We start from the raw sequence: 14,111 nt of genomic DNA on the forward strand, positions 1-14,111 counted from the left end.
ATAAAGGAAAAGGAGAGAGAGAAGTGATACCCAAGTAGAGGAAGAATGAGAGAATAATGGTAAATGAAATAGGTCTATTAGCACAGAGACTATAATTAAGGAGAGCATATTAAAATGAGAAAGAAAACAGACATGTCCTATATCCAATTCCCTGGCAAAACCACTGCCCATCCTTCCAGATGAAAAGGAGAGTAATATTAAAAAAGACAGAACAAACAAGGGGGAGCCCATTTTCTTCCTTCATACCATCACCTATCCTCACTTTTTTTGTTATCTTTCCATTTTATAAAGAAACACTCACAGATGCAGGGAAAGAAAACAATGCCAAACAATTCAAAATTCTTCTTAAAAACTTGATAAAATCAGACAAAACGGACTCTGGCGGTGGGGACGGACACCGTATGCATCGGACAGGATAGGAAATATACAGGAAGGAAAAGACATTATTAAAGGGTTAGGCGGAAGAGTACCCTGAGTTGTTCAGTCCTGGAACGAGGTAAGGGGGTTCCGCACAGGTAAGACTGTAACATGTAGAGACAGAACGGGGAAGGGAAACGTAGGATCCAAGCAAGGAAACCCCACGAGATTATGACGTTGCAACATAAGGTAGGTAGAGGATGATAAAATCATGACGGGCCAAAAGCATCGAGAACACCTGTCTCTATATTAACCGGGACTGTTTAACAGAACTCCATGATAGCCCAGAGCGTATATATAAACCGTGGTATGGCACGGCGCACCCGGACGGGAAAAGGCGGGAATGTTTGTCCAGGGTCGAAAAAAAAAAAGACCAAAAGCAAAAAACAAATGCAGAACGATTCTCCCAGGCGAATAAGAAAGCAGAGGCTGATGGGGTGTATTTTCGTAATCTAAATGAACTTTATATAAATGGAACGAAGAACGGGAGGGCGGGAAGAACTTCATATCTGCTGTTGTAGCATCTGTGGTTGGACCATTTGGGGTTGGATTATCTGGGGGGCCACCATGGATGGTAGATTGGAATGGGTGCCCATCGAGTGCATGGAGGTGACATTGGCCATGTTAACGACGGTAGTTGGGAGGTAGTTCGCACTGGAAGTTGGAACTTGTTGTGATTGCTGTGGTTGTTGCTCATGCTGGCTGACTGCGACTGACTGTTCGCGGTCATTTTCTTGCTCATCCTCCTTGAAGCTTGGAGGCTGAGAGCCGGTGTTGGAAGACTGTTGCGTCTCATGGACACGGCGATGCCTGTAGATAGTTAGTCTATCAGACCTAGATTGAATGAGATAAGAAAGGGATACATACTGTGCAAGGTTGTCTGATCGAGAGAATGCCTTGTTACAGTAAGGGCAGGTGTATGGACGTTCTTGCGTATGTGTTCTTACGTGTCTGTAGGAAATACGTCAGCAATATTCAGGGCACAAGGATGGCTTCGGAGATACATACCGCTTGAGATGCTCTAGACGCTTGAAGAGGCGGCCACAGGAGGGAATGGGGCAGGAGTGAGACTTTTGTGGATATGGGCCGAGCTCCATCATAGTAGCGCTTCTGGCACGACGAATGGGACCGGGCCGATCACCCTGGTGCCCGTTCATTAGGTGCATAGCGTCGGTGCCATCAATTGTCTCCATATTCGACAATGAGGATACGGTTGTTGTCTCACCCATGGAGATGGGAACAGACACCTGCGTGTTCTCTTCTAGGCTGGGCAGGGGAGTGGTAGTGCGAGAGTGGTGAACACTGCCCTGAGAGTACATGGCACGCGGAGGCGAGTCTTCATGGGACGCATCGCCTTCAATCGCGGTAGACATGGAGCGACGAAGGTCGCTTGGTCGGTGGACAGCATGAGGCTGGACCGGGACTTGAGGCTGATGCATGTCCTGGGAATGCGATTGTACATGCAAGTTATTAGTAGCTGCTGTGATAGCGTTGGTGATGCTTGGTGGGATGGACGAGCGGCGTCTTCGCTGCTTGTATGTCGGTGAGCCTTCTATGACGGAATAGACGCTGGAAGAAGGAAAGCTTCTTGAAGCGGTAGAGTAGTGAGGAGCGGCAACGTTAGAAGGGGGAAGTTGCATCATTGGGTTAAAGGAGGAGGCTGATCCGATATCTGGGATGGCAGTGTAGAGGCCGGTATCCTCATTGGCAATGTAAGCCGGCTCTGAGGTGAGATGCATAGTATGCTGTGGGGGAGTTAGAGGCTCAAAGGAAATACCACGGTTGGCATACTCATCGTAATGAGAGGATACGAACGAAGGAGCAGGCGAGTATTCCATGTATGTGGGCATGGAGGTATGGCGCTGGTGGACCTTGGAGACTGGAACACCATTGCGGTCGTATTGGAACTGCGGGTAATCAGCCTCGGTCTTGACGATCTGACCGCCCATCGGATCGCTGCTGACGGAGCCGTGGTACATTGTGTTCTGCTGCTCGTCGTGAACGACGGGGATGGCAGGGGGAGCCATCTGCGGTGGTGGCATGGAATCGGTAGCTCGCGGCATGGGAGAGGCCGAGTGGGAAGAAGCGAACGCAGACGAGCCGTGCGCGGCAGAGAAAGAGGAGGAGTTTGCCTGCTGAGCCTTGGTCAACTGCTCGTAGAGCGACTGTGAGGAGTCGAACTCGAACGAGAGCGCGGGCTCGTTGACGGCGACTGTAGTAGCCTCCTGGCCCATCTTCTCACGCTTCAAGTCCCGCTCGAGAGCGTCGAGGAAGAGACGGTCATGAGGAACGCTATACCAGTAGAAGACCTTTTGTTTCTTCTGAGTTCGGATGCAGTTGTTCTTGTACAAGAAGTCAAGGAACGGGCTCTTGGGCTCTTCGAGGGAGGCATCGGTGCCGGCCTTGAGGTTACGAAGGTCCGAGAAGATGCCCTCCTCGAACTTCTTCGTGTTCTTCACCGGCCGTCCGAATGCCTGGAATCGAAAGGAGAGGCAGCGGACAATGTCGGTGCCGGAGATATGAAAAAGATTGTTCCTACTGGGGTTAACGACCAGCAAATCAGTTGCCGCGAGTGAGCATGACATACCATAGGACACATGAGACGTAATCGCCGGTGGGTAGCAAGAATCGTCTGATGAGCTGATCTGGCGTCCAGTCTACTGGAGCGGAGATGAGGAAGTATTTGACTGTTCATGAGAAGTTAGCGCCCAGTTGCCACCAACCAATACCCGACGGAAATGAAGAAGAGGAGGGAAAGTCGTACGGTTGTCAACCTGCTGTAGAGCGACCTGTACATCCTGCGGCAGGCTCTGCTGGGCTTCGTTTGATAGCATGAAGGTCTCTGGCTTCTGGGGAGGCGGCATGGGCGCGCCATGGGGATACATGGTGATGTGCCTGACCTGAAGAGCCCTGAATTAGCATTAAGCGCTGGCAGTTCCGACCTGGCTCAACGGTCGGTAAAACGGTTTGAAGGCCGACTAACCTGATCAAACACCAGTCGCAGACAATATCAAGGTAGCAAGATAGAAGTAATATGACAGACAAAAGGCGAAACGTAGGTGAATAGATAGAAGGCCCAACGTTGGCACGGCGTAGTGTAGCGTACTCAAGGGGGGCAGACCGGGCTTGATTCAAGTTCCGGAGTGGTTTCAGCAGTCAGAGAGATGCAGAGAAGGCCCAGCCTTCAGCCTTGCAAGCGGACAAGAGCTGTTCGGGGATGATGAGACGGGGGATGAGACGGCGGATATGAGATGGGCCAGCCCAAGGAAGCAGTCGAGTCGCGGATGGGCAGAGAGAGACGAGGAGAGGGCAGGATGAGGAGCAGAGAGAGTGAGAGAGAGAGGCGGAGAGGGACTGAGGATATATGTAAGAGAACGGGCTAGCGCAAGGGCGGTTGGATAAAGGGGACGGACGGGGAGGGGGGGGGGAGTGTGGGTTGATTTGGTAGGCAGAGCGAGAGACGGCCGTTTAATGAATGGGTGGAAAAGGAAAAGAGAGAGAGAGATAAGATCGCAGACCTGGGAGGGAGCGAGAAGATGTATCGACGGACCGCAACGACAAGAAAAAAAGAGACGGCGGAAAGGGAGGTACTTCTGCTCTCTGCAGCCGCCAGCGCAGCGATGGAAGTACCAGTCGCCAGCAAGCCGTGCGTACCGCCTGTACTGTCAGCGTTTTTACGCCTGCACAGGCTCGGAGTCGCTCGGTTTGCCCCCTGGAGGCGATGGTAAGGTCGTATCGGTGATACAGGGCTCGATTGACAGCCAGCGAGAGTCGAGGGATAGAGATGGATGGATGTCCCTTCGCGGCCTCGAACAAGCGCATCCCAGGGATGTCCCTCTAAAGTACTGCCACTGGCCTGTCCCTCTGCTGGCCCCTCTGCCCAATAGCGAGCCGATGGCGATGTGCTGGGCTGGCGGTGCGCTGGGTGGGCATTCAAACTGACGCCAGTGGAACCCCCTAATATAAGACCTGGGTGTTTCAGGTTCAACCTGCGGACTTGATGTGCAGGGGGCGACGGGGATGCGATCCTCCTCCACTCACGCTTCTCCTCTCGTTTCAAGGCCGTATGACATATAATGTGCCAGGCAGGGATGGGCTGGGCTGCGAGGTACACACATCCACCTGCAGGTCTGAGTATATTCAAATATACAGATGGACACTGCGATGCATCATGCCTCTGCTGGCACGGCTATATTTAGGACCATTGCATTTGGCCATTTCCCGTACGGAGTACATATATATAAGCATTGTTCTGCTGCTTGCTGCTTGCTGCTGCTTCTGCTGAGGCCGGCACCTGGGGAACGAAGACAATCATTGAACGCCGCTGGTACGATGTGCGCATATGCATGAAAGAAAGATCGTAAAAAAACCGTCGGTCCATAATTAGAACAGTAGTTCCCTTATCTTCAGGCGCCGTGAAGAACGACCAGATTATTGGCGCCGGCATTCTACCATCTCTGTTCTGCCTCTCTCTCGTCCTTTTTGCTTTTCCTTTCTTTTGCCATATCACGGTTTTTGCTTTTTCCTCCTCTTCTTGTCTTCAAAAATATGATGCCAAAGTGGTGGATCCATGCATGTGTATCCTTTTTCCCAAGCGCTTACGGCTCGATCGGGCAACGGTTACCACCTTATGCTTCACTCCCCCTTATTTCTTTTTCCTCTTGTTCTTGTGCTCGGTCTGCCTGCTCTCCTCGCAGGAAAAAAGGTTGTTTATTTAAGTATACTCCGTATCGTCTCTAGCGATGGCGAGAGAGGCGTTCGAAGGTGCATATTGCATCCCATTTTCGTTCTCCAGCCTCAAAGATGCCGAACCAGGAATGAAAAAGGGGGGACAGAGCTAGACCATGGCGGAAGCGTTCCATGATTTTGATAGAGCTACCAGGCACGCAACCATGGCGTCATGGTAGCGAGGCTAGTGAGCTGACGGACAGATCGTTCTCCTCTATCTTCCTCTCCATTTCTTGTTCCCTTCCCCTCTTGACCACGTACGCTGCTGACAGGGTCCTCCTTGCATTATGGGCTTGGAGGAGAGAACTCTGGCTCTGGTTCTCGGGAACGCCACAAGGTGGAGAGAGCCGATCGCGATGATTCCATCGAAGGAATGAAAAATTTTTCGATCTTGTTCTGTTGCTCCCCATTCTGGGGCTCATAGGGGAGCTAACTAGTTCTTTTGGCTCATGCTCCGTTCTTCCAAGGTCAATTGCTGAAAACATGATTCCTGCATGCTGGTGGCTTCTGAACCCGGAGTAGCAGAAAAAAAGGGAGGGGGGAAAGCATGTCATGCTCGAGATCACATTTACTCATCACACGACTGGGATCTCACAGAAGACCGTTATGGACCGTAATAGACCGTTGGCCCTGGAGAGTTGGCAGGGCCGCTGTCGACCCCTCTAAAGTAATCTCATCTGATTAATCACCGTGCTTCCATTACTATTGCAACTGGATGCCTGGCTGGCTGGCTGAGAAGCTGTCTGTCTGACATAACACATCGAAGTCGTAAACCAGGTCGAAAAAACATGGTTAGGAGCTCTGGAACCGGCGATCCTGAAACACGCAGCCAACTCCGAGCGTTCTTTCGGAGATGCTCAGAGGTGGACAAAGAGGCTTCAGGGTAAGCGACTGGAGGGACTAGAGAAGCACTAGCCGGTGACAGCTCGAGCAAGGAACCCCGAGGCGAATCGTATTGACCGTTTTTCCTTAACCAAACACCGGCAATGATGGACGTGGACTTGCACTTGCTCCCAGTTTATCGATCAAATTCGTGATCGGCCAAACGGTCATCGTACGTGTGCCCAGCCTACTAGCGAATTGTTCTTCGGGTGTTCTTCAGCCCTCTCCACACCTCAGTATGGACTATTGCGAAGTTCGTGAAATTTCTTGCCGAACTATTGCATGTGTTCAAAGAGGCCTACTGAATGGTCAACCTGTAGTTCGTTGTGAGGATGAGTACGGAGTTCTGAGGGCTAGACAAACCACCTCCACCCCTTAGCATCCACCCTGTACATATGTTTGAACAACAAGTTGGATGTTCTCTAATCTTGATAGAACGTATTTCTCCATCACTAAGATGGCAAACTTACTGACTCGTTAGTTCGAAGGATGATGCAACATCTTCAAACCGTAGCTTTGCTCAGATTCTGGCCCTTTGCTGTTTCTGGATGGCATTCTGGCGTATACAGTTGACCGATTAGGCAAATCGCCTCCCCAGATCGACCACTGCCAGCTAGTTCATTAGCTGCAGATGGCGGACGAACCTCTTACTCCTCCTTCTCCTCGTTTTCCCCCCTCTGTCAACACGAGGATCTCTCTTCCAAGCTTCAACCTAAGCATTTTTGCAAGTCACCATCCATCGCCTGGCCAGCCACCTCCTCCTCCCGCCCAACCAGCCAGCCAGCCCGGTTTACTTTTTGTACACCGACATGTTGGGCTGTCCAATAATACACTTTCTGGTCCTGCTCTTCCGAGCTGTCTCTGCGCTCATGATCCATCCTGATATTGATCGCGATGCCTGCTTGGCGAACCCGGGCCGTTTCGTCGGCTTCGATGAACGAGTGATCGCTCTTCCAGCTAACTGAACATGGCCGGCTGCATCGGGGGAGTTTTCGGAAACGGGAATGGCGTGAGAAAAGAAATATCTAGCTATGATCATACATACATGCATTCGATGAGGCTGACATCTGTTGACCGTCTTCTTGCTTCCTTTTTTTCTTTTTTGTGTATGCGTGCGCGTGAGCTCGTCTTCTCCAGGACTCTCTCGCTAGGCTGGGGAAGTTGGAATGCCGGAGTCACAGGTCGTACATGCGCTTCTGTTTGGCCACTAACGAACTGACAACCGGTGTAGCTCCACCGATTGATTGAAAATGGCTTGACTGACAGGCGAGTATAACAGTACCAAGTTATGCAGGGGGAGCAGGAAGTTGCGGGGAGTTGGTTAGAGCTATCGGTTCTGAGTACTATCTGCTCTTGTTACTGGGGGATTATTCTGGACGGTTGCATTTCTCACCTCCACCTTCGAGAGACGCTAGTTCAAACTCGAGATGACGTTCATGTCGTCCGCCGAATACGGAACTGGATAATTTCTATACCCGGTCCTAGCAGGATCTCCAATAACTGCTTCCAGTCTGATCTGATTCCACATTTGATGATCTGATCTCACTTTATCGGCCTCAGTGCACAGGTCTGCACTGTACTGCATTTGGCAGTATACATGGGGTTGCCTAACGTTTCGAGGTATCCTGGGAGCAAGATGGCACCCGAGGTCTGCTTCAGGTACAGTTTCACCCCTAACAAGGGTGGCATTTAGTGTGGGTCATAGCTTCTAGATAGTTAGCCCAGCCCTAGTAGTGGAGGAGAGCGGAATTGATGGATCGAAGGCAGAGAGAGGCCGTCAATAAAAAAAAAAAAAATAAAAGGAAGAAGGGTAAGTTTACCTGCGGCGTCAGAACGTGGCCTCCACAACGGGCCTTGGTGTGAAACATTGCCCCTGGTCTGCAAATCGTCCATCTTGTTGACATGTCTGGTTTTGATAGACATCGATAAGCCAAAGAAGCTGGAGAGAGAGAAGAATATACTTTATTTTACCGAACGCACACGCCGTTCTCCTCGCTCCCTCTTTGCTTGCTCTGCTGAAGGATACGAAGACCAAGGAGGGAATTCCATCCATATGCTCACCGTGCACCGTGTAGTTGTATGCAGGATGCCAAAAAGGAGCAAAGAATGGAGAGAAGCTAGAGAGCGAGTTTCTCTCTGGATCTAGCGGCGTTTCCCCTTTCCCTTTCCAGATCCCCTGCCTCCCTTCTTGCTAGATTTCGGGCCTTGAATCGCCATAACATCCCGACGACTGAGTTTCAAAGTTCCGCCAACAAACTTGCCAACCGACGGACCGCCAATACCGCGCTCTCGCTTTTTGGCAGTTGGCTTAGACTTTGCAAGCGAGGGACGCTCCAGAATGATCCCGTTTTCCTGCGCCTCACGCCGTCGTCTCTCTTCTTTTTGTGTAGCTTTTGCGGATATCCCTTTCCGGTGAGACATTGGCATGTTACTCTGCGTGAAAATGGACGTCTTGGCGCCGGCGGTTTGTGCACGAAGATCAAGGGCCTTGTGCCTGTTTACACCAGTCGGGTTGAGGTCGGATGCAGAATCAAGGAGATGAGATTCTTTGAGCAGCCGCTGCAGAGCTAGGTCATTCTTGAGGTTGGCGGCGTCTGTCGTCAGGTCATCGGTAGCTTCTTCTCCACCTTTTCTCGTCTTCGCCGTCGTTGCCGGCTTGGTAGAGTCGGAGAGGAGGGATGGCGGTTTTGAGCTCTGTCCAACGGGTCAATCCAGTGCTTCTGACCATCATTGGGGGGGGGGGGAAGGAAAGTAGCGCACTCACCATAAATTTCTTAACAGTAGCTTTGTCAACGAGCTCCGTTCGCACCTTTGGTGTTTTGCTGTAGTCCACCACCTCTGGCACTGGCCCGTTGCTATCCTCGTCTTCACTACTGTCCTCTTCCTCAATGCCATCCCACTCGCCCTGGTCGCTGTCATCCGTGTTATAAGCATTACTGGATCCATCCAAGGTGGCCCCTGATCTTGAGCCAGGCAATTCCAGAGGTTGGAAGCGGGATTCAAAATATTTCCGAAGACGTTCCTGTGCATCCTGGGCAGATGTATCGAGTGTAGACTCGTCCTTGACGGCCGCAGCCTGCTTCCTCGAGGCCACCGTGACCTCTCTCTTCCTCTTCCCTAGCATTATTAATCTCTGTGGCTGCTCCGGACGAGATATCAAACGTCCTATGTCTCTTTGGCTTGACGTCTCGTTTTTTTTGCTTATCCAGAAACTTATCGCCAGGTTTTTTCTTTTTTGGGTAAATCACGTGACAAATACCTGGGCTATCGATAGAGATTATTATCAAATATGATTCTTATGTTTATTATTAGCTAACTATCTCAAGGACGAGCAAATTATAAAGACGGAGAACCCATCGCGGGGTGTTTGGAGAGGCAACAAGACATCTAAGACAGGCCGTTTCACATCTCCGCCCTCCCCCCCCCCCCTCCCCTCGATATGACTCGGTTTCGCCCTTGTATTGACCTGCACGCGGGCCAGGTCAAGCAGATAGTGGGAGGAACCCTGAGCACCAAGCCTGGGGAGCTCAAGACAAACTTCGTCTCCGACCACTCCGCTGGCTATTTTGCGAAGCTATACAGAGACAACGGGCTAACGGACGGGCATGTCGTGAAACTCGGGCCGGGAAACGATGACGCCGCTATCGAAGCTCTGAAGGCATGGCCAGACGGTCTACACATTGCTGGTGGGATTACAGACAAGAATGCGCAGTACTGGTTGGATGCTGGCGCAGAAAAAGTGAGCAATGAAACGCATCCTGGACCTTTTCTTGTTGGCTATGGCCTTTGCTTTCAGGATGCTAGACGGTCCTTGGAAAGAAGCCGGTGATCTAAGCGGATAGTTAGGTCGTGGTTACGTCTTATCTCTTCCCAGACGCTCAATTCTCCATCGACCGGCTGCAGTCTATACTGGCTGCTATAGGAGGTGACACGTCAAAACTAGTCTTGGACCTTAGCTGCCGCAAGCGAGGGAATACCTGGTTTGTGGCCATGGACAAATGGCAGACGGTCACCAACATGGAGATAACTCAGGGTACGTGTTGTATGATCGACATAAAAAAGCCTTCCTCCTCCTCCCCGAAGTCGAGGTATGACGAAGCCTGCTCTGACCAGTGTTATCCGAGGACTCTAGAGACCATCAGCATGCTCGAGCCGTACTGTTCTGAGTTCCTGATCCATGCCGCGGATGTAGAAGGGTTACAACAGGGTATTGACCAGGAGCTGGTGTCCAGGCTTGCAGAATGGTGCGCTATTCCGGTCACCTACGCTGGCGGAGGGCGAGGGATAGAAGACCTTGAACGGGTGAAGGAGAAGAGCAAAGGAAAGGTCGATCTCACGATAGGGAGTGCTCTGGATATCTTTGGAGGATCCGGCGTCACTTTCGAGCAGTGCATCGAGTGGAACACACTAAACGCTGGCTAAATGGAGAGCTGTAAGGACCTGTAGTCATCCGGTTTATAGCAGAGTAGCTTTATATATCGACGAATGTCTCCTAGCGAGCGTCTGTTGCTCTCAGAAGTTGTTGGGTTGTTCTTCGTGTCCACAGAGAAATGGCTTGCTGCGTAGTTAGAGAGCAGCGCTTGGCTGTGGCTCACGAAACTTCCATCACTGACGCAACATCGAGTAACCTCGCAGCCCAGTAAACACCTCCAACCACCGACCTCAGCATAGCTTGCATCGCAGCGACCAAGCAAAAGCTGTAGATCCTATCTTCTGCTACCTGCTACTGTCTGTATCTGCCTCTGTCATCGTGCTTCTCCCGCCACCATGAAGCCCGTCGTGTCTGCTATGAACGCATGGACATGGTAAGAGCTGCCTATGCCATCAAGAATATCGTTGCCTCCGCCCGCTAACCATGGACTCTTTCTCTCAATCTATAGCTGCATCATCTCCATATTTGCAGTCATCATCCTCTCCGTCATCGGCTCTCTCTTCAAAGTGCGTTGTCTCCGACCCTTTTCACCCTGCGCGCATCGCAGCTTCAGCTCGACTAACATATCATTAAACTCTCGCCGCAGGCCAACCACCACTCTATGACCGGCTCTAAGAAGGATGCAGAACACCCAGCAGCTGTTGCAGCCTCAATATTCACCGCCGTCGTCATCTATGCTGTACGTTTTCACCCCTCCTCCGGTACTGGGCTTTGCCTCCGCGCTTCCGAAACCTGATATCTGAAGAGCTTTCCTTTTATCACACCATCTCCCGAGAATCATATAACTGACTCGCAGCTTTATCTAGTGCTTTGCCGTCTTCTGCGGCTTCCAGGCCTTCCTACATATGCGATCGAGCCAACGGGGAGCCATATCGTTGAATTGAAAAAAACCTCCGCAACACCCACGTCCATTTTCATTTATATTCTTTTCATTATCAGCAATGTTGCGTTTATATCATAAGGCTGGCTAGCTTTAATGGGACTGTTCACTACTTCTTTTTTAAATATCTGTTCCTGTGAAAAGATGAGCTATTGATTTGGTATCATTTGGATCGCTAAGGCGGTGCGTTGTTTTGGAATGGAGATTGGGGAAGATCAAGCTGCAATGATTATATCCTACCCACTGGGAAGAACTGTTGCAAGTAGATCAAGGTCATCCTCTGTCCTAAGTATTTTGCTGTGTACGTTCTAGATTCCTCTAATTGATTTCTTTTCTCGGTGTTATATGCGGTCTCCTGGCTTTAATGATAAATTCTTCATTTGATAGACTCTATATTTGATCCTATACACAACAAGTTTTGTAGCTGGTCTTATCCACAGTTTGGATCGACCGATTTTTATATCCCTGCGAATGTCTAGATTTGCAAAGAATAGAAGAAGATGGGGTTTCGTACATAAATGTTTGGCATTCAATAATATGAAAATAATCAAATCTCAACAAAAGGCAACTGGTATATGAACTTTTTAGCAAACATGCACCCGATCATTGTAAGCCTTCTTGCACCGAAACCAAGCCTAAAAATCCCCAGGATCCATTTTTGACCACCAACACCTGTAAAGCATATAATAGACATCAAGAACGCACAGAAACAACCCCTGTCAATGATCTAGTCGGAATCCTCGGTATCATCGAGAGGATCGAGCATCTTGCTCATATATACTCCATCAAGGTGGTATCCTAGTTTGGCATAGTAGCTTCGTACACCCACGCCAGAAATGACGCTGATTTTGCGACTTCCATGCTCCTCTCGAGCAATACGCTCAGCTTCTTCCATTAACAAGGTTCCAAATCCGCGATGCTGGAACTTGCGGGGGTCACGGCCATGGACTGGGACTGCGGAACCATAAACGTGTAACTCTCGTACCAAACTGGTTGGTTGGCCTGTAAGCTCAGGTCGGAAGGTGTACTTGGAACTACACCTTCGTAGCCGAAGAAGGCCGATAAGGATATCTTGTTTTGGGTCCTCGTAGGCAAGGAATGTCTCCCATCCTCCGTTTGCTGTATAATCACGTCGAACGAGTTCAATCTGATTTGGTCGGATTTTATTCTTTACTTCATTGATGCCGACTTCCCGGGTACGCACGTCACGGCAGGTGGTGCCAAAATCTTTCATTCGGCTGAGCGCGAGTTCACGTAGATTGCCGTTCTCTACGCCAGATGTGACGAGTGGCATTGGGATATCTCTTTGTACACGGTAGATACGGGTCCATGGAGGAACGAGGGCGAGAATTCTGGCCACAATATCGATTAAAGCATTGGGGGTATAGTTCTTGTACCGACCGGTCCTCCAAAGTTCATAAAGGCCGGTTCCTCGGATAACAAGGGTTGGGTATATTTTAAGACCGTCAGTCCGGAAATCAGGGTTCTCGAAGTACTCCTGGAACTGGAACAAGTCTCTCTCCATCCCGACATTTGGGAGATCAGGCATCATATGGCTGACCACTTTGAATCCAGCATCCTTTGATAGTTTAAACGTTTCCGCCACAGCAGCTACAGTGTGCCCTCTATTTGTGTCTCGCGCCACGTCTTCGTAGAGACTCTGTACTCCAATTTCCAAACGGGTGCAGCCATACCGGAGCATGCTGCTAAGATGGGTGTCAAGACAGTAGTCCGGTCGTGTCTCGATCGTGATTCCAACACACTTGATATTGCTCATTTCTCCTGCCTGCACAGCCTCGTCCACATTATCCGTCTGGTAACCGCTAAGTGCGTTATGGAGCTGTGATATAAATGTCTCTCTGTACTCCTCAGGGAGTGACATGAACGTGCCACCCATAATGATGTATTCCACTTTATCCACACTGTGCCCCAGTGATTTTATCTGGTCGACTCGACCTCGCGCCTGCTCGAAAGGATCATAACGGGCCCGGATAGCTCTCATGGACGTTGGCTCGTAGCCAGTATAAGATTGGGTAGAATATTCAAAATCCGAATCTGGGCCACCCGGACAATAGACACAAATATTTCCAGTATATGCAATGTGTGGACATCGATGAGGCTTGCACATAACCGCAACTACAGCGATTCCAGAGGAGGTTCCTTCATAGCGAAAAATGTTGCGTTAGCTAATAATCTCGACATAAGAGAGATAAAAGACGTTCGCCACTCACTTATCGGTTTGGCAATCAGTTTTGGAAGTATATACTTCTTATAATGTTCCGGAACAGCAGCAATAATAGCTGTTAAAGGCGGCAGATTGCTCAGATAATGCTTTTTTGCGATAGTGCCCCGCAGCTTGTTCAAATTGATATCCTTCTTCGACTTGCTATTATCTCGCTGCGCTTCGTAGTCCTGGATCAGCGCATTTGCTATATCGGAGCAGGCTCTCATGTATCGCTCGTTCTCCGGCGGGAGCTTGATATTCTTTGGAAGCTTGTGCTTCGGCATGGTCATCGTCTTCGTCGCCATGGTGTAGTCAAAGCAGGAAATGGCAAGACAAGCCGGGTAAAAAGAGAACTCCAAAAGCGAAGAAAAGACACGCCAGCCACCTCTACACTTCTATCCACTGCTGTTTCGTGGTCGCTTTCGTGGGTATCGTAAAAAGACTCGTAGTTGTAGTCGTAGGAGTGGTTGGTGGTGGTTGTTGAGTCTCTTCCCTTGCATGGGTCAAGATTTTTGGTCCGGACGAGCCACGCTGCGAAAACTGAAACT

At 50.2% G+C, this 14,111-nt stretch overlaps 4 protein-coding genes across 4 annotated transcripts; 1 reads left to right on the forward strand and 3 right to left on the reverse strand.

Moving 5' to 3' along the window:
* Positions 1–920: 920 nt before the first annotated feature.
* TRV_04872 (uncharacterized protein) lies at positions 921–3,302 on the reverse strand (the record flags this gene model as incomplete). Its single annotated transcript, XM_003020961.1, has 4 exons — positions 921–1,227; positions 1,426–2,952; positions 3,005–3,104; positions 3,182–3,302. The coding sequence occupies 4 exons, from the start codon at positions 3,300–3,302 to the stop codon at positions 921–923; spliced, it is 2,055 nt and encodes a 684-aa protein (XP_003021007.1).
* Positions 3,303–8,169: 4,867 nt separating this feature from the next.
* On the reverse strand, positions 8,170–9,151 carry TRV_04873 (uncharacterized protein; the record flags this gene model as incomplete). Its single annotated transcript, XM_003020962.1, has 2 exons — positions 8,170–8,721; positions 8,792–9,151. 2 exons carry the CDS (start codon positions 9,149–9,151, stop codon positions 8,170–8,172), a joined length of 912 nt encoding a protein of 303 aa, XP_003021008.1.
* Positions 9,152–9,466: 315 nt separating this feature from the next.
* TRV_04874 (uncharacterized protein) lies at positions 9,467–10,449 on the forward strand (the record flags this gene model as incomplete). Its single annotated transcript, XM_003020963.1, has 2 exons — positions 9,467–9,766; positions 9,874–10,449. 2 exons carry the CDS (start codon positions 9,467–9,469, stop codon positions 10,447–10,449), a joined length of 876 nt encoding a protein of 291 aa, XP_003021009.1.
* Positions 10,450–12,066: 1,617 nt separating this feature from the next.
* On the reverse strand, positions 12,067–13,868 carry TRV_04875 (uncharacterized protein; the record flags this gene model as incomplete). The annotated part of the gene is made up of 2 exons (XM_003020964.1): positions 12,067–13,394; positions 13,571–13,868. The coding sequence occupies 2 exons, from the start codon at positions 13,866–13,868 to the stop codon at positions 12,067–12,069; spliced, it is 1,626 nt and encodes a 541-aa protein (XP_003021010.1).
* Positions 13,869–14,111: the final 243 nt, after the last annotated feature.

This window comes from Trichophyton verrucosum (genome assembly GCF_000151505.1).
Source record: "Trichophyton verrucosum HKI 0517 chromosome Unknown contig00373_1.f1.exp, whole genome shotgun sequence".
In the NCBI taxonomy this organism is placed as follows: Eukaryota; Fungi; Ascomycota; class Eurotiomycetes; order Onygenales; family Arthrodermataceae; genus Trichophyton; species Trichophyton verrucosum.